At 42.0% G+C, this 21048-nt stretch overlaps 1 protein-coding gene across 1 annotated transcript in view; it reads left to right on the top strand.

The window, feature by feature from the left end:
- Positions 1-573: 573 nt before the first annotated feature.
- Positions 574-21048, top strand: part of PIGH (phosphatidylinositol glycan anchor biosynthesis class H) — a 434798-nt gene continuing 414323 nt past the window's right edge. The window contains exon 1 of the mRNA XM_044074170.1: positions 574-988. Coding sequence (XP_043930105.1) covers positions 809-988 — 180 coding nt within the window. The 5' untranslated portion in view covers positions 574-808. The remainder of the gene's footprint in view (positions 989-21048) is intronic.

Raw genomic sequence — 21048 nt, forward strand, 5'->3', positions numbered from 1 at the left:
TACTCCTAGCGTTCAGTAGCATGACCTTTAATTTATGTTTTCATGAAATTTTCATGTTGGTAGTTTTGACTTCATGGCATGGTCTAAAAAAAGGCATTATATGGGAGACTGACGCCGAAGGGATACATATGCATGCCATCTCTGGCAAAGTATCGTGGCTTGTCATCCCAGGCTGTCAGGTACTGGATCCCCTTTCAGACACCAGAACTACGGCAATTGTTAGTCATTTTCTGTTTGTATTGAGGCATCATTTTATTTAATTATTTGTAGTTTAATGCTTTTATTTCATTATTGTAGTTGAATATTTTTACTTTCAAGTTTTAGGCTAGCTACCGGTTGCTTCTGAAAAGAGGGCACCAATGCTATATGTGGGCGGGCTGCTTGTCTTAGTAAATGGCAACAAGCTGGGCTTACTGCACTTTAATACAACGCAGTCTCAGACGTCTTGAAAATGGACAACAGCAACTAGGGTAATAATGTTACACTCGGGTACTCACTCGTATATTAATAGTGATCACCCGAACAAGTCCTGCCCAGAAATATTACCGAAATTTTGAAATAACATTTGCGTCTGTGCCTGCGTGCTCCCGAGGATAATAGAGTACAGTCTTCCCCCTGACTTGCGTTTGCCATGCGTCAGCGACTGCCCACCCCCAGATTCCTGAAGATAATCAGTAGACGTCGGCAATATAATGAGGCAATTCAGCAGTACAAATAATAAAAAAAAAGTCGGTGTTAAATTTTAATCACGTGTCGCAGAAGGAGCAAATATCATTTCCGCTGATAGAGACCAACCAGTGGTGTAACTATGGAGGACAAGTCAACCTTTACTAATGTTTACGGAAATAAAATTTCATTGAAATGTGAGAGCCATTCTGCGCTTTGTCAAGAGTTTACAGTTACCTCTCCGAAACTGTCTCTGCACAGTGTCACTACCTGTACGTGTATCGTGTGGGTCTTCGCCTATGCTGTGTTTTATTGTACGCAGGTTAGAGGAACAATCTTATATGTAAAATGGGCAGACATTTTAGTGACTGTGGCAAAGATGTAAGAAAAGGCGACTTATGTTTAAAATCTGGTTCAGTCTTTGTTAAACACTGAAAAAAAATCCGAGTTTCCTGAGCTGGGAGGGATTTAATGTAGAAGAACAGCAAATAGAGAGATCACAAACCTAATGATGAAGATGCCATGTGTGCATAGTGATTTACTGTTACCCCGTAGTCTTGACTAAGTGCCCCGACTTTGCCTTAAGAGTCTCCTGTGCTCCTTATAAAAAAACGTGTTTGTATCTAAACAACGAGATGGGTGATCAGAAAATTGCCGAATATTACAGTTAACGTGCTGCAAGCATGTGTGCACACATCCTCTAATTTCATTAGTTTTTTCTAAATGACGAAATATCAATAGTTAAAAGTGGCCCTGGTGTTTGAATTTGATTCCTTTTAATTTTTGAGCCCTATGGAGCAAGCCAAAAGCAGCAATTGGTGCCTCTGTGCCATCCCAGAAACTGAGAGTCACTCCTGACTTAATCTGAAACCCTCCAGTTGCCTGAGAGGCGAACGAGGAATTACAGTGTAACGCCATACTCATGGCCATAAGCATTTTTATACATGTCCTACCCGTTTTGCACTCTAGTGCCTTTGATGCAATGACACAAGGTTGCTACAGCCGAGAATGTCTGTGCTTGCCTCCAGGGCTGGTGTTAGCATTTTGGGGGGCCCCAGCAAATGTCAAGTTGGGATCCCGTAGGGCACTTCCAGGCTGTCACCGTATCACTGCCACCCCTTCTAAGCAACTTTTGTTCATACAAAGTTTTAGCTATAGTATGCACAAACAGACTTGTAGCTACAATGCGCTTACATTAGAACAGTCTTGTGTACCACACTATATTGGCCCAACTCACAAAGGGACATTCACAGTTATTGACATTTAGTTGCAACAATGATGTATTATAACAACTTTATCTATACGTCTGAACTTGGGTGAAATGGTGCCCTAGGCATAGCCTACTGTTTCAATGCCCAAAACCCCACACTCACCCTCCATTCCTCCTCTCTCTTTTTTTCCCATCTTTCGCACCCCATATCATACAAATTACTTTTTTCTTCCTTTTCTCACATGTTGTCTTATTCATCAGCTTTTTCTAGAAGCCATAACTTTCAATATGTTCTGAAGTACATTTATGTGTGTTTGTATATAACTCATATCTCAAAGTGTGTGTATATCATCTACGTGGATGGGGACATGAAACACTAGTTGGACAGAGAGGGTGCTGGTGGTTTTAGCTTGACCACTAGACGAAGACCTGTATCCTATAGCTGTGCCATAGGGGAGTCTTATTGGGGATCTGGAGAGAAAGGGAGAAACCAGTCCCGGACTGACTGTTATCGATGTGTGCTCTTAAGGGAAATTGTGCTTTACTGTGTGTGTATTTGTTATCCTTCCCAATGTGTATGCCCCTCACTGGTGCTAGTGGTGAGGATCGAAGCTCTTTGATTACTGGGGCAGTGCACGAGCATCGCATATTAATTGGTGGCAGTGGTGGGATATCCACATCAAATAATTGTTTGATATTGGTGAGTTAGCCACATCACGTACTAATTGGCTTGTAATGGTGTGGATACTGAACTCCTGTAGCTTGTGTACAGTGATCACTGAAGGTGTTTTTGCACTCTGTCAGCCACACAGTGAATATTCAGAGTTCATATCACAATTGTTTTATTTCTTTTGTTAGCTTAGTTAGTCAGGGAGAGCAGGCAAGCATGTCAGCAGAGCAGTATGGCAAGGTGATAAGAAGCCAGTTGGCTGAGATATGCCAGGCTAAGGGACTAGTGAATGGAAACCTGACTAAGGCAGACATGATTGCAGCTTTGGTCACAGCTGCATCAGAAAACAGCAATCAGAAGGATGAGCAGACTGGCCGTGGAGGTGTACATCACTCAGAGAATGGACCACACAACCTTTCTGCAGAGGACTTAAAAATCCATCTGGAGCTAAAGAGACTTTAGTTGGAGACCAGGCATTTGGAAACCGAAGCAGCAGGAGACTCGGACGTCTGCAGGTTAAGGAGAATGAGAAACTGCTATGCCAGGAAGCTGAGAAGGAGACGCAGAGGCAGCACGAAAAGGAGATGCTGACTATTCGCCAGAGTCATGGGGGTAATGGGGAAGGGAGTAACCATACCCCAGAAGCAGAAAAGGTCAGTAAATTTCTTCCACAGTTTACAGAGAGGCATCATTTCGATAGTTTCATTCATATGTTTGAGAGGGTATGTAAACAGTATGATGTTGACCAAGGGCTCTGGGTACGGTCCTGACCCCCTTACTCCATGGTAAAGCTGGAAATGTACTTTCCAAACTGTCAGACAATTTGTTAAATTATACTGCTGTTAAGAATTGTTTGCTAGAATTTTGTAAGCTAACACATGAAGCTTATAGGAAAAAGTTTTGTGATCACAGACGCAAGGCAGATGTTGCTGAAGTGGGCATTTATTTACATAGGTGGGTGAGTGGATGTCAGGTCACCACTTTTGAAGGGCTGGCAGACCTTTTGGTGAGGGAGCAAGCCCTTAGCACTTTGTCTGTGGACATGAAGATCTGGTTAGCTGATAGACAATGTGCTACTTCAGATGAGTGGGGAAGAAGGGAGACCTATACCTAGTAAGCCGGGCATCACTGCACAGGAAAGGGACACCCAGTGCTTCTCATGGGTCTAAAGGAACCCATGGTGGGCAGCCCTGACTGCCCCAACAGAATCTGCCAGTAGCAGGCTAAGCCACTAGTCCAGGTACACATCCAAGTCCCAGGGTTAAATGTTTTAAATGCAACCAGTGGATTCATGTGGCATATAGATGTCCATGGAGGCAAGGTGGGGAACAAAAGTGAGGGAGCCAGTAAGTGGGAAAGACAGAATGCCAACAGTAGGTTGTCTTGAGACAACAAGGGTTCCAAACTACCACAAGAGGTTATATCCCACCGTAGTGAATGACAAAGAGGCTATTACTAAGAGAGAGACAGCCTCTGACATAACCATTGTGAAGCCTGCAATGGTTACAGAGGAGCACTACTTGCCTGGGCAGTCTACTCTAGTCAGAGCTTTAGGAGGGACCCCATTCTAAATACCTTTGGCTTGGGTTCCCCTTGACTGGGAGGGTGGAAAAGGATGCCAGCACGTAGGTTTGATTGAGGATATCTCTGCAGATGTCCTGATAGGGAATTATTTTAATAATGCAGTACCATGTGCTCATGCACTTACACGTAGTCAAGCTTGAAGACAAGCATGTGGGTCTGGTAGCCTGGGGGAGACCCATATATACTGCACACTTGCAGCCAAGACTGGTGAGGTGGTTACTTCGGGGAGGGAGCTACCCTGTAGCAGTGAGACAGAATGTGAGCCACAGATGCTTGTGGATGCTGATGTTCTCTTGGACAGAGTGACTGCAAGGGCAGAGGTGAGTAGTAGTACTACCCAGGCTGACAATAAGGCACCACTGTTACAGGATGCCATACATCCTGTGGAAGGGGAGCTGGGAAGGGTTACAAAGAGAGAGTTGAGACAGGCTCAGCTCTCAGACTCTACATTACAAGGCCTGAAGCAGGTAGCTAGTGAGGCTCCTGATTCTCAAAGAAAGGGGGAATCTGCATACTGGGCCAAATGGTTACTGTATGGAAAGTAGACCCCTGAGGGAGGGCTAGAAGGTGAGAGGAAGATACAGCAGTTGGTAGTGCCCAGAGCCTACTGTCTGACGCTTCTAGCTGTATCCCATGATATTCCCTTTGCAGGCCATATGGGCATAAAATGTACAAAGAGACGTATTATGCATAATTTCTATTGGCTTGGAACTTCCAGAGATGTAACAGGGTACTGCAGGACCTGTGAGCAGTGCCAAAAGATAGGCAAGGTAGGAGACAAGGTGAGAGCTCCTTTGATTCCTTTGTCTGTGATTGAGGAGCCATTTCAGAGGGTAGCTGTGGATATTGTGGGTCCTCTGAGTACCCCAAGTTCCACAGGGAAAAGGTATATCCTAGTGGTAGTAGATTATGCTACAAGATACTCTGAGGCAGTGGCTTTTTTGTCCATTGAGGCAGAAAAGGTGGCAAATGCTTTGTTAGAGATTTTCAGCAGGATAGGTTTCCCAGAAGAAATACTGACTGACAGAGGTGCCAATTTCATGTCAGACCTGCTGGCTTGTCTGTGGAAGTACTGTGGGGTGAAGCACCTGAAGGCCACCCCTACCATCCCCAGACTAATGTTCTTGTTGAGAGGTTAAATTCTACAATCAAGTGCATGCTACAGGGATTTGCAGACCAGTTTAAGAGCGGCTGGGACAAATATTTGCCCCATCTGTTGTTTGCTTACAGAGACATTCCCCAGGAATCCATTTTTTTCACCCTTTGAGCTGCTGTATGAACATAGGGTAAGATCTAATTTGTGATGAGTGAGAAGGTGAGTGTGAATCTCACAAGGAGTCTATTGCGGCATATGTCCTAAACCTCAGGACAAAGCTCAGGGAACTCATGGGCTTGGCCCAGGGGAACATGGCAGAAGCCCAACAGCTGAAAATGTCTGGTATAACAGGAATGCTCGAGCTAGAGAGTATGCTGTAGGGCAGCCAGTAATAGTTCTCATTCCTGTCAGATGTAAGCTGCAAGCAGCTTGGGAGGGACCCTACAAGGTGGTAAGAAAGGAAAGTGATGCTAACTACATGGTAGAACTGCTAGGCAGGAGCACAGATTGTACCGTGTTATCATGATGAAACCTTACCATAATAGGGAGGCCGTTGTGCTGTATATTTGCAGTGGACTGCAGGAGGAGTCTGAGTGAGATCTGATGACTGATCTCCTCAGTGAGGCTTGGACTGACACCTCAATGGAAGGGGTAGCAATGTCCCAGCAGCTATCTCCTATCCAGGTTCAAGAAACCCGAACAGTGTTACAGGAGTTTGGGGACATTTTCACTGGGAAGCCAGGGTACACCCACCTGGTGCAACAGCAGGTGGATACAGGACCCTAAAGGCCAGTTAGGCAGGCCCCTTATAGGGTGCCTGAGAGAGTCAAACAGACTATGAGTGAGGAGATGCAGGAAATGTTGGAACTAGGGATAATTCAAGAGTCCAACATTCCCTGGGCCTCCCCACTGGTACTGATGCTAAAGAAGGATGGGAGCACCTGGTTCTGTGTGAACTACAGGAAATTAGTCACACAGAGTCAGATGTTTACCCCATGCCTACGACAGATAAAACCTTAGAGCAGCTGGGTGGAGCTAAGTGTCTTACCACCATTGATCTTACCAAGGGTTACTGGCAGGTACCCTTGACTCCAGTGCTAGAGAGAGGTCAGCCTTTGTGACTCCTTTTGGCTTGTATGAGTTCACAAAGATGCCCTTTGGGAGGACAAATGCCCCAGCGACTTTCCAGAGGCTGGTAGATCATATCTCAGCAGGAGGGTTTGCCCTTGCATATCTAGATGATATTGCCATCTACAGATATTCCTGGCAAGAGCACCCTTAGCACATAAGGGAGGTGCTGAGCAGACTACAGAGGGCAGGGTTGACCATTAAGCCCAGCAAATGTCATGTGGGTATGGCAAAGGTCTCTTACTTGGGACATAGAGTGGGGAGTGGTAAGATCAGGCCAGAACATGCCTAAGTGGACACCATTCAGGCATGATCTGCACCTGTTACCACAGTGCAGGTGAGGGCATTCATAGGGACATCAGTGTACTATAGAGAGTTTGTCCCCAGTTATAGTACCATAGCTGCTCCCCTCACAGACCTGACAAGGAAAAACAGGCCAGATAAGGTAGTGTGGACCACCGCATGTGAGCAGGCATTCCAGAAGCTTAAAGAAGCTTTGGGGAGGGCCCCCTGTGTTAGTCCAGATTACAGCAAAGAATTTGTTGTGCAGGCGGATGCTTCGAACCATGGGATGGGGGCTGTACTTAGCCAGATTTCTTCAGAGAGAGAAGAGCACCCAGTGGTTTATCTCAGTCATAGGCTCCAACCCAGGGAGGAATGCTATGCAACTGTAGAAAAGGAATGTGTAGCCATAGTGTGGGCACTGCAGAAACTTCAGCCTTATCTGTATGGAAGGAAATTCAATGTAGGTACAGATCACAATCCCCCAACATGGTTACACTGAACCAGCCAGCAAAATGTTAAGTTGCTAAGATGGAGCTTAGGGTTGCAAGCATATGATATGTCAGTGCAGCACCGCAGTGGGATTAGCAATGCCAACACAGATGGGCTGTCAACACAGGGAATGGGGTAAAGTATACTCAGACCTAACCCTCTCAAGCAACGTTTCTCAAAGGTCACTTGAAACATTAGCTTGAGTTCTCAGGGAGGGGAGAGATGTGAAAAAATGAGACTGCCAGCCCAGCTAGGTAGAATCTTGTAAATAAATTTATGTGATTTGTAAATATTAATATAATCCACAGGCTGGTATTACAAATGTAAAAGCAAACTATATGTTATGATTAAACTATATGTTGTACTTAGCTTCCAAAATGCAACCACAGTGCACTCTGCTGGGAGAAAGCTGATAAAGTAAAGCATTTTATGACCATTTGATCTCAGGGCTCAGAGATGCAATGTCTGGATGAAGGAATTCTTTCTGTTGTCTTAGGAGAAGAGTTAATTGCTAGATTTTACATATATAATACCTTTTATGACTGTGGCTTCCTGCAAGTGCACATTACAAAAATAAATGTAAATTTTGAGTTTCTGTTAGCCTGGGAAGCTAAAGCAGAACTGTTAAGAATGATGTAATCTAAAATGAGTCAGTATTGATGTATTATCAATTTAATTTCTCAGAGAAAGAGAATCAGAGCATTTTGCATTTGTCTTCAGAACTGACAACATCACGAGCACTCTGACTTTGCTCTCTATGTATGTAAGTTATTTAGAACATTGTTTCTTTTAGAAATAGATAGGAAATAGCAATATTAGACTGGCTGTTTTCTATATTTGGCAGACTGTTCTACATTATTATTTTAAGTATTTTCCTGTGTCTGAACTCTTGACTAGTATTGTGTTGAATTGAGAAGATTTATCTTCTTTTTTTATTATTTATTTATTAAATATTTTTAAACCTTTCAACTGTGGCTGTTCTGTGTAGAGATAATTAAGCTCTAGAGTACATTGCATGTATGTAGTGATACTGTCCAGGCCACTCCAGTAAGTCTTACTGTTCGTCATACTAATTGGATAGTAATATTGCACAGTCAAATTGGACACCCTTTGGTAAGGGCCTTATTAGTAACTGATATTAGTGGTTGGTGGCAGTGATTTTTACCTTATAGCCTGGACAGAGAAGGGGACATAGCTGGAGAACCTGTGTCAGCCTTCCCCAGGTGTGTCTGTGTTTGTATATAACTTGTATCTCAAAGTGTGTGTGTGTGTGTGTGTGTGTGTCAGCTATTTGGGCAGGGACACGAAGCACTGGTTGGACAGAGAGGATGCTGTAGGTTTTAGCTTGACCAATAGGCTGAGACCTGTACCCTATAGCTGTGCCAGTGGGGAGTCTTATTGGGAATTTGGAGAGAAAGGGAGAAACCAGTCCCAGACTGACTGTGATCTCTGTGTGCTCTTAAGGGAAATTGTACTTTGCTGTGTGTGTACTTGTTATCCTTCCCAATGTGCGTGCCCCTCACTGGTGCTAGCGGTGAGGATTGAGGCTCCCTGGTTACTGGGATAGTGCACGGGCATCACCATATATATATATATATATATATATATATATATATATATATATATATATACATACACATATATGGGTGTATGTAATTTCAGTGAATGATCATTTCTTCGAATTCCAGTTGGCCAAACCCATTTCTGTGAAATGAGTTTTCAGACAAATGTATTCCATCATTTGGGATTCAGTGAAATGAACATTCAGTGATATGACATAGACTCTATACATACATGCATACACACACATTTTATATACATATATACAGGTGAATGGTGTGACAGATCAAGATGCAAAGGACAGGAAGAAATGGAAACAGATTATCCACTGTGGAGACCCCTAACGGGAGCAGCCGAAAGTAGAAGAAGAAGATGCATATGTGTGTGTGTGTGTATATATATATATATATATATATATATATATATATATATATACACACACACACATATGTACAGAAAGAAATGCACACTAGTATGCATGGAAGTATGTATGGAAATACAGATATTCAGAGGGACACAGTGTTACTCAAAAGCACAAAATCAGTGCCACACATATGTATATGTTGACTACGCAGCTGTTCCATGCTTTTAAGGGTGATCCTTTAATATTTATTTATTTATTTTTAGACAAATGAAGTGCATTGTTTCTTAGTATAAAAAGAGAGAAAGAAAGTGCCTCTGGTAGAAGAAAGTCTGCCCAAGGTACATCGGATTCATGGCGGGGGGCTTTTCTCCAGTTATATTTGACTTAACTGTCAGGTCACAGCACATTAAATTTGAACATTGCAAGGTCACAGACTAGAGTGCAAAGGAGTTCTTTTTTAACTAGCACTATGCAAGAAACATGAGTCATTACTGCCTGACTTTGCTGAGTGAATGTAATGGTCAGCATCTTACCAGAAGATTCAAACATTTTGTTATTGATTAAGGTCAAAAATATGGGACATTTTGCACAATTCTGGATAGCTGAAATAAGATAAACAGGGTGTTGAGACTGAAGACAGCAGTGAGATAAGAGCTGTTATTATTATCACAGTGATATTGGTAGCGATCAGTTATGTATTTTGCAATATGTCTGGCTTTGTGATTTATGTGAAGCAAGTTGGTATACTTTAACGTCTGGCAACGTGGCAAGCTGTGTGGAGGTGAAATAATATTATATATCCATTAGACATTGTGGGTATAACTGTTGGGGGGGTAGAGGTTGATTGGATGAAACTAACTTACCCTCTTGTTATTTGCTCAATTTAAACATTACTATCTGGCTTTGCATGATTAGTGTGCTTCTGTGAAAAGTAAAATGAACTGCTTAACTGGGCACCTGATATGCACAGACAGAGTAAATATAATTGCTGTGGCTGTCCATGGAGGAAATGACTAGCTGCCTGCTGCTACTTGCATATTATTTTGGTTTTGCAGGGCTAATATGATTCAAGTGAACTAACCTGCAATACTTTAATGTGCAGCAACTGTTTGGAACAAAAGTGAAATACATTGCATGGCCATCTTCTTTTATCACAATAAGACATCTGTATTGTACACTGAAGTGGCTTTAACTGATTGGTGTGGGTTATTTGGAAGAAAGTAAATAACTCTTGCCACTTGCCCAGTTTAGGAGTCATCTTTCAAAAGAAAAATAAGGGATAAAATGCATCACAGAATATCCAGACCTTCAGTGCTTCTGGGAGTTGGTGGTCCACAAATACCTAGGCTGTATAAGTAGATTTTAACATTTTCATAACAGTCAGCTCTGCCCTGAACCCCACCTTGACTAAAACAGTCCCTCTCTTAGGTGTACAAAGGTCATTGTACTTGTGTGGTGGGCTGGATACAGTGTTATTGTTTATCTAACATTCCTTTCAATCCCTAGAGGTCACTGTATCTGATGTTGTGCTAGGAATAGTGTGGTCATTACTTCTATAACTTACTTTCCTCACAACCTTCAGTGAGATGAAAACAGGGTTACTATATCTTGCGTAGGAGCACTGTATATAGAAGTAACAAGTTGGAAACATTATTTTAACCATTTTTAATTATTTTCCCTAGCATTTGATGTATATAGGGTTGGGTATCTTTTGGGAGATAGCAAAAAAGCATGTTGTGTATATATGTCTGACAGCAAATATGTTCTGTTCTGTTTATTTTTTCAGTTTTTCACAGTCTGGTATCAGAAAAGTACACAGAAGGTGGCTGTCTTTTTGGAGTAGAGGGTGAGAAGGCATACTGTATATTCATGTGATAGCCGTGGCATGAAATGTGCGACTGTTGGCATTTGCACCTGAATTTTCATCCCAGTTTAAGACCAGAGGGAGATGCACAGAAAATTATTACCTATTTTGATATGGAGGAAGGGAGCAAATACTATTTCAAGATGGGATTTATGCATCTTCACAAGCTTTTGTCTTACCAGTTTATTGTGAACTGGTGTTTGGCCAGCTCTGAGAATTAAAACTTGGCTACAATTAATTTTTTCCTTGAAATAATGAGGTAAGACTTAATTTCTTTTCTGTAAATGTGATGGTCAGTCAGGCCATCATTGGATCAAAAGGATGGAAAAAATCTATAAAACACACCTTTAGAGCATCTATAACCCTACATCTTCTGGGTGCCTAGCAGCTGCCAGAACCCCAGATTAATTGGTCAGTTAGGGTATGCTTTCTGACACCCAGACCCCATGGCTTAATGTAATTGTTTACAGTTATCAGAGTACAGTCTTACCTGCAAAGAACATGAAGAATTAATGAATAACTGCAGGGAAAAAAACTGAAGAGTAAGACAGACTGTGAAAAAATGAAGAAAATAGTAATCTGGATGATGAGAGTATGCCAGGATGGAATTGGCAGTAGTGGAGTGGGGCATGGTGTCTTTTCACCTGGGGCACAAGTGTACCTAAGGCCAGCCCTGCACAGAAAAGGTATATTATTATCTATATTTCTCTCTCCCTATCTCTCTCTCTCTCACACACGCACACACACACGCACACACACACACACACACACACACACACACACACACACACACACACATACACACACAAGCGCATACATGCACATGCACACAGACACACACAACATACTGTACATAATAATTGTATGTATTGTATGAGTTGCATGACTTACAAAGTGGCTGAACCACACCAATAAAAATGCCTAACATTATAGGTTCATAGGTTCATACTAGGCTATCTGCCCTAGGGCATTTATAAGCCTAGCCAGAATGTGTTTGGCTTTCGCCACCCATTTTAAATTAATTTTGCTATGCCCTTTTTTGAGGTTAATATACTGTGCCTCTGTCTAACAGTGACACAGAAATGATACCTGGGGTAAACCTACGATCTCCCATCCACTCATCAAGATTCCTCTTGAAGAGAGTCAATGAGGGACTCTGCCTAACCTGGACTGGAATTTTATTCCAGAGTGAAGGGAGCCTCTGGGTTATGAATGTGTCCCTCCAGCATGTCCTATTTATTTCAGTGCTGAGGCTCAAGTCTCTTGAGCGTGTAGCTCCAAAGGATTTGGATTTTCTGAGGTGCAGCATGTCCATAATTCCGGGTTGGACATGGCTTTATATGTCAGGCACAGATCGCCTCTGAACACGCGGTATGCCACTGAGTAGAGCTGGAGTTTCTTTAACCAGGCAGCATATGGCATCTGTTTGAGCCCTTTGATCCTCTTGGTGAGGTACTTTTGGGGTCTTTCCAGTTGCTGCAGGTGTCTGGTAAGGTACATCCGAAAAGGGGCATTGTACTCAATTATGGGCCTTATGAGGGATGAGTAAAGAGGCACGATGACCTCCCCTGATCTAGATGTGAATCCCTTCATGATTAGGTGGGCTATATAAAATGTTTTTCTAACCACTTTGGCCACGTGGTTGTCAAATGAGAGATTGCTATCAACTTGGGTCCCCAGGTCCCTAATTACTTCTTCTGTACTTAATGGATTACCACCTATGTGGTAATTTGTGGGCACTTTGTTTTTGCCAAAGGGATGACTATACACTTTTTGGAGTTTAGCTTGAGGCCATGGCTCTGGCACCAGTTGTCTGTTTCTATGAGGCCTTTTGGAGGATGCTTGTGTCGGCTGGAGAGTTGATTATGGCACCCAGTTTGCAGTCATCTGCGAACTTGGTCAGCCACAGTCCTTCCGTGTTGGCCTGTATCTCCGAGAAATATATACTGAACAAGAGAGGTCCCAGGACTGAGCCTTGTGGGACGCCACTTGTAACTGGTTTGGAGTCTGACATGGCTCCAGCAATTCTAACCATGTGGGTTCTGTCCTTGACCCAGTTTGCAACCCATCTAGTGACATAGGGGTTTATATTTAAGCTGGTGAGCTTATCTATAATGCCCGAGTGGGGTATTGTATCGAAGGCTTTTGCGAGGTCCAGGTAGGCTGTGTGGACCACCTTCCCCTCGTCAATAGCCTTGGTGACTGTTTCAAAGAAATCAACCAGGTTTAAGAGACAGGATCTGCCCTTAACAAAGCCGAACTGGGTAGGATCCAGTGTCTGTAGGTCCCCAATATCTTTATTTATGAGGTCCATGATGATCCTTTCCATAGCTTTGCAGACCAAACTAGTCAGGCTTATGGGGCGATAGTTTCCAGGATCCGTTGAGGCACCACCTTTGTGGAGAGGGACCACAATTGCTGTATGCCACTCTTTGGGTACATATCCTGTAGTAAGGCTGAGATTGAACCAAACGAAATACCACAACTAAATAAACAAAAGAAATCCAAAGCCAGGAAACAGTCCACCAAAATAAGGCACAAGTAAATAGGCTTAAACCACCAAATAGCGTAGAATCAATTTAATTTCCGCTTTCGTCAGAAGACTTCATCAGAATACACATTTACAAAAAATAAACACCTTTAAATAACACTTCAATAAATCAATTAACCAGTTAGTTTAAAAATCTAAAAACCTTTAAAGTGCAACTGCACATTAATTGAACAAAGAAGCAATATTATTTTTATTAATACCTAACTTGCCATTCTTTAAAAAACATTTGATGTTAATAGTCCCATTTAAACCAGGGTGCCTGTCAGATTTTAATCGGATCTGCCACAAGGCCTCCCTTTGCTCAACAAAATTTCTGAAGTCTCCCCCCCTCAAGTCAGATTTACAAACTTCAAGAACAGAAAATAAAAATTTATTAAAATTTCTACAAACAATAGAGTGTTTAAATAATGCATTAGTTTCATCGTGGGTTCTGATAGCATATAAATGCTCACGTATACGGGTTTTTAAACATCTAATCGTCATCCCAACGTAAAAAGCTGGGCATGTACTACATAACCCAATGTACACTACCCCCCTGGTACTGCAATCAACATATTCAGGTACCCGAAAGGTCCTGTCCATGGTTTCAATAACTATCAATGGCCCTACAGACAAAAATCTACATGTGTTATAATTGTAACAAGGAAAAACACCCTTTGTGTTTGTTTTCTTAGTAACTGGTGGAATGTGGTTAGCCTCTAGTGCCTTTTTAATATTAAAAGTGTTTCTAAAAACAAAAATTGGTTTCTCGCCTAACACTCTCGAAATGTCACTGTTTCCTTGGATAATTTTCCAGTTTCTTTCAATCAAATTTCTTATACCCGGCCCGTCAATGCTCATACCCAAAGAACATACAGGACCAATAACACTTGTGTTGATAGATACGTTAGTAATTTTTGCTTCTTGATTAATATCCACTTTATAATCCAATATAGCTGGATAAAAAGTGCTTCTCCTACTTAGGACCATAGTTATAATGTCGTCCAACATAATACTGGGATACCCCCTTGTTAAAAACAATTTTTTGATGAAAAAAACTTCATCGTACAAATCCCGTTCAGATGAAGTCATTCGACAGGCCCTTATAAACTGTCCCTTTGGAATGTTTTTAATAGTATGTTTTTGATGGGCACTGTCAAAATGGAGGTAATTATTTGTGAAAGTCTCCTTACGATGTATTTTGCTGTTAAATTTGGTTTCAAAGAAATCCCATCTCAAGGAGACATCCAAAAAATCAACCAGTAACCCAAAACTCCCCAGTTCAAATTTTAAAAAACTAACCTGTTTGTTGATCTCATTAACAAAATCACGTACTGTTCCCCTATTCCCTTTTATGATAAAAAACAAATCATCGACAAACCTAAAGTATACCAGTATTTCAAACCTGATCCTTAACTTATTTAAAAAGAATTCCTCCCACCAAGCCATGACCAGGTTGGCATAAGAGGGGGCCGCCGAAGACCCCATGGCTACTCCCCTTTTTTGTCTATAATAACAGTCCCCGAACAGAAAATAATTATGATGAAGTAAAATTTCAAGGAACCTACAAATGGTAGAAATTTGACCAGAACTAAATTCCTGATATTTACCTAACAATGTATGAATAGCATCTACCCCTTCATCGTGTGGTATACAGGTATATAAAGATACCACATCTAAGGTAAACATGATATGTTTATTAAAATCAAATGTACCTTTACTAGCAAAATTATTAAACCTATTTAGGAAATGCCAGGAGTCCTTGATAAATGATTCCTGTCTAGAGACCAAGGGTCCCAGAGTAGCATCCAGAACCAATGAAATCCCCTCAGTGACTGAATGGGGAGAAGACACGATGGGTCTAAATGGGGGATCAGAAAGATGTTTGTGTGTTTTAGGAATACCGAATAAAACACCTACCCTAGGCTTCTCAATCACACAAAATTCATAGACATCCAGATTAATCTCATTATTCATGAGAGCATCATACAACAAAGAATGTATAAACGCTTCCTTTTTCTTAATCTGATAGGGTGCAACAAGTTCATATTCATCTTGGTTATTTAATAAAATCTTCATTTTACTATTATACTTTTCCTGTGTCATGATGACTATGTTGCCACCCTTGTCGCTTTTCATAAAGCGCAAACTACTGTTCTTATCACGTAATTTGTTGAACGCTTTTCTTTCTTTTAAACTCAAATTATGCCTATGCCTAAATTTACCAGAAAAAATATTTTCAAGGTCATTGACACATGACTCCTCAAATACTTTTATAGTGTGTGATAAAGGGGGGTTGTAAACAGAAGGTTTAACCAAAGTATTGTTACCAACTGGTATGTCATTCAATATGTAAGACAGATTTAATTTCCTAGAGAATTTTTTAATATCTAATACAGTGTTCCCATAATCTGCTCTAACTGTAGGGACAAAATTAAGGCCAAGTCTCAAAACGTCAAGTTCTTCTTCACTAAAAATAACATCAGTTAGGTTTATAATGTCAAAATTTGATTTGTCATGTTGGTTTTCTGCTCCGTCGTCTAACTCTCTTCCTCTGAAGAGTGAGAACCCAGGAATGTCCTGCTCCTGGTTAGCATAGCCTTCTTGTTGCTCGGAACCCTTTTTCCTAAAAAAGCCGAACCAACTGAGTTCGATGTTACTGGGATATTGTTCTCAACAGAATTGCCGATGTTAGCAATACCGGCATTAGTAACCGTTACTTTACTTGTTCCATCAGTCACAGAATCACCAATAGAATGACTGACTGTTTCATTACCCGTTTTCCCAAAATCAACGTTAAACCCGTTGCAATGACCAAGCAAACCGCTGTCACAGCCCGAATTGGAAGATATAGTCTTCCTATTTGTATTAGCAATACAATTGCTGTATGCCACTCTTTGGGTACATATCCTGTAGTAAGGCTGAGATTGAACAGGAGTTTTATGTTTGGGTTTAGCTCTTCTTGGAGTTCATGTAGGACGCAGCCCGGGACACCGTCTGGTCCCATTGATGCTGTGTTTTTTGCTTTGGAGAGGGCGGCTCTTACCTGAGCATCCGAGATGTCAGGGGGGCAGCACTCTGCTGGGATAGATATTAGCCCTTTTGGTGGGGAGGGGGGGGGAGTTTGCACTGAACCTGTTAGCTAGGATGTTGGCAATGTCTGTGGGTTCGGTGTATTTTTTGTCATTTTGGACTAATTCTGAGCATATCTGGGAATTACCACCCAGGTTCCTAACATAACTAAAGAAAGCCTTGTGATTATCCTTAGTGTCCTGTGCAATTTTTCTCTCTAAGCTGGCCTTAGACGATTTTATGAGTGCCCATAGTTTTTTGCTAATACTGATCAGAGATGCCTTCCCTTTTTGGAATTTTGCACTGTCATTTAGTAGCTTCCTCCTTCTATTGTATAGTTTGTTCATGGCTGGGGTCCACCAGACAGGACGTCTGCCTTTGGAGGATTGGGTCTTGGTTTTATTTGGGTTCGCATGATCCATGCATTCCTGAAGGTGTTCATAGAATGCGTTTATAAAGGATTCTGCGGTCTGGGCTGTATTTTCCACAGGCCCGGGGGCTTTGAAGGATTCCACCTCAGGTTTGAGGAGTGTGAAATTTGCTTTAGAGAAGTTTTTCACTGTGGTTTTTTGGGCAGGGGGTGGTGTCGGGATGTGAATATCCAGTGAGATTAGTTTATGGTCAGATCTTACCAGTGAGGGATACACTTCTGGTCTGGAGCATAGAGTCCCCATGTTGGTGATGATCAGGTCCAGTATGTTTTCCCCTCTTGTGGGAGTGGTAACAAGTTGTTCCATAGCATTTGAGTTTATAAATTCTAGGAACCTTTGGGCTAGGGTGTTGGAGCTAGAGTAATGCTCCCAGTCTATGTTTGGGTAGTTGAAGTCGCCCAATATAATGGTGTTTGGAGAGACCTTCATATTTTCCAGTGTTCTCAGGAAGGCCGAGTGGGGTTCCTGGGTTAGGGAGGGTAGTCTGTAGCAGGCTATAAACTGGAAGGCAGTTTTACCCACTGTTAGTTGCACATGGATAGTCTCTGATGCTTCATGCTTTCCACCAACCTGGAGGTGTGGGTATCTTTGATGAATATTGATACTCCCTCTCCTTTTGTGGGTCGGTCCAAGTTTTGGGGCTGAAAAGCATGGTTTGAGGTATAACCTGGTAGTGCTGGGGTGCTCTCGGGAGCCTTGAACCAGGTTTCTGTTACTGCACAGATATCGATGTTTCCATGCTAAGGAGAGTTTCGAGTGTGTGCATCTTGAGGTTTAGACTTCTGGCGTTGAGTAGCATTACTCTTAGTTTCTTATCCCTTGTGATACCTATGGAGGTGGGTTTGTCTTTTGAGCCTTGCCTAAAAAAGGCACTATGGGGGTAGCAAGAGCCTTTGCCAATATCCGAAAGCCCAGGGGTGACAGGTGCAAGCCGTCCCTAGCGAAGCATCATGACTTGTCGAGCATGTCATCCCAGGTTGACAGGCATTGGATCCCCTTTGAATGACACCAATACTTAAGCCAATTGTTGAAATTGATCATCTTGTCTTCATATTGTGGCATCATTCTTGGTGAGGGTAAGATGCTACTTAAGGTCAGGGTCATACCGGCCTGGGCCACATGCTCAGAGAGCTCCTCTATGTCTCTTTTCATGTAGTCCAGGGAGGTACATCTCAGGTCATTCACACCAGCATGGACAATGACTGAGTCATATTTGTACTTGCCTTGGCGTGACCTGAGTGCTTGTGTTATGTGGCGGATCCTAGCGCCTGACAGGCAGCTCATCGTGACCATCTCCTTGTTCAGCCTGGTGAGCAGGACGTCAGTGTGCCTGATGATAGAGTCACCTATTACAAGTGTATCAGGTGTGTTGTTTAGCCTTAAGGGCTGTGACTGTTCGGCACATTGGCTTTGTGAGCTATGTGTTGCACGTGTTTTGTTTTGGGGTAGTGGTTGCTTGGGTGTCTGCTTTGGAGGTCTCTGCTGCTTAGGCAGATTTTTATTTAGAGCCTCCGAGTATGTTTTTGTGTGTTTATGTGTTTGGTCTGCTGTCGTGGTTGGTCTATGTGAGACTGGAATTGTACTGAGTGTGGTTTCCTTCTCCTCCTGACTGGTTACGCCAGTACTGAGTTGAGAGAGCTTAGCCTCCAGTTTGGCTATATGGATGCATCTCTCACATGTGTTGGAATTTGTTGGGAGGAGGAGAGGGTTGTCTGTGTACATGAGGCAGTTGTAACATTGCCTCAAGATTCCCAGATTCACCAGCTGGACCGGAGAGAAGATTGACAACTGACCTTTGGACATGTTAGAATAGTATTGGGAATTCCTTTATAATTGAAAAAAAAAGGGCCAATGGGGAACAAGGTACTCAAGAGGACTTTGTGAGAGTGTAGTGCTTTTAATTTTTTAGTGCTGACTTATATAATTGCTTTAGTGAGCAAGTGCCTTCAGTGAGCAAGTGCCAGGTAACTTAAATGCAAAAATGACAAACAGTAACTTTCTTTTAAGTGAAACAAGGAAATGAGTACAGTAAGCAATGCAGATATCACTAGGGATCCACTGAAGTGCTGAAAAGCCGTATTTTAGGTGGTATTAGCGTTTCAGGGAAATAACAAGCTAACAAACAAGCATACAAACAGAGCTATATTCAGCCGGCCTGGATCTAGTCTATGCTACAGCAAAGAAGGTGTACCAATTTCAGTAAGAAACAGTTGAAATATGCAGGCACTATAAGCCTTTAACCAGAAATTCCCAGCTCAGAAGGGCAGAGTCCAGCCTCTCCTCCCACAAGAGTGCAGACCACGAACCTTCTTAATGTAAAATAACTGGCCTGAAGCCCAAGTGCTTAAACCAGAACTAATACACTTTTAGAATAACAGACACTGAGCCCTCAATCAGCAGTTCCCAACTTAGAAGGATGTAAGCTACCTGTCCTGCCACCACAGTGCAGGCCGCAAACCTTCCTAATGTAAAACAACTGGTCTGAAGCCCAAGTGCAAGTGCTTAATCCAAAAGACTTAGAATTATAGCTACACTTTAATCAAGTTACTACCAAGCAGTAATAAATACAATTGAATACTTTGAAGAATGCCTGGATTAGTGCTCAAGTTATACAAACAAAGCTAGATTCAGTAGGCCTGGATCTGGTCTACGCTACAGCAAACAAGGTGTACCAATTTCAATAAGAAGAGTTCAAATATGCAGGCACTATAAGCCTTTAACCAGAAATTCCCAGATCAGAAGGGCAGAGTCCAGCCTCTCCTCCCACAAGAGTGCAGACTACGAACCCTTTTAATGTAAAATAACTGGCCTGAAGCCCAAGTGCTTAAACCAGAATTAATGCACTTTTAGAATAACTGATACTGATCCCTCAATCAGCAGTTCCCAACTTAGAAGGATGTAAGCTACCTGTCCAGCCACTACAGTGCAGACCACAAACCTTCTTAATGTAAAACAACTGGTCTGAAGCCCAAGTGCTTAAACTAAAAGGCTTAGAATGAGTTACACCAAGAAGTAATAAATACAACTGAGTACTTTTAAGATGACGCAAAAGCAAACTAAATTAGGAAGAAACACAAATACAGTAAAAGCAGATCATTTTTTTTTTTTTGGATGTTGATGGACTGAACACCTAACTTGGAAATCTATTCCTGTAACAACATACATTTTAAAACAAAATCTGTGCACTATGTTCCCTGGCAGTCCTGAGCTATTTTTTTTTGTCACATTTGTTCCATTCTCATTCTATGGGTTGCTCATATATTGTTGTTTGTCTTTCAGCTTTTTCCCGGTTAGGGGTCACCACAGCGAAACTCCGGTCCGCTAATGATTGGCAGTTGGTTTTTATGGTGTCGAGTTGCCAGCACGACGCCCGATCTTCAACGAAGGCACGCCCATTCAACACATGTCTTTTGAACGCCCACTCGACCGCGGGGAGGACATGCAGACTCCACACAGAAGGCGCTCCCAACCCAAGCCGAGAATCGAATGGGAGAACCTCTTGCTGTGAGGCAACAACGCTACTGCTGCACCACCGCGGAAGTTGCTCATATACATAGTATTAAAATGCAGTAGAGTAATTCATGTCATTTAATGGGAACGAGAGTAACAAAAGGAAGAAAGAGTTTCACACTATTCATGGTCTTCATTTTTCAGAGAGCATATTCTGGGTATTTTCCATAAATCTAGTCAGCAAAATCAATCATCTTTTTTCATGAAACAAGCCACAAACCAAGGAAAAACTCTAATAAATCCAAGCACCTCACAGATACAGCGAAAACACCAGCATAACAAGGAAAGAAAACATTAAATTTTATGGTAGTTTGGCTGGTTTTTTGAATACTAATTCTATATGCTGGTGTGTTCACTGTCTGTGATGTTTTTGCAATTATTTGTTCTGTTCATTCTCCTGGTTCTGGAAATTGCAGTAGATAGTCCTTATTAATTTATGGGAGCAGATTGTGGGATTCTGACTCAAATCTAGATTTATTTTATATATCAGTAGTGCAATTATCTTTGTTTTGAACATTTAATGTCCTAGGAAATATGATATAACAACAGAATTAATAAAACGTAAGCATGCAGTCAGAAATATATTTCA

The sequence above is a fragment of the Protopterus annectens genome, chromosome 6.part0 (assembly GCF_019279795.1).
Source record: "Protopterus annectens isolate FY-2018-M chromosome 6.part0, PAN1.0, whole genome shotgun sequence".
Taxonomy (NCBI): domain Eukaryota; kingdom Metazoa; phylum Chordata; order Ceratodontiformes; family Protopteridae; genus Protopterus; species Protopterus annectens.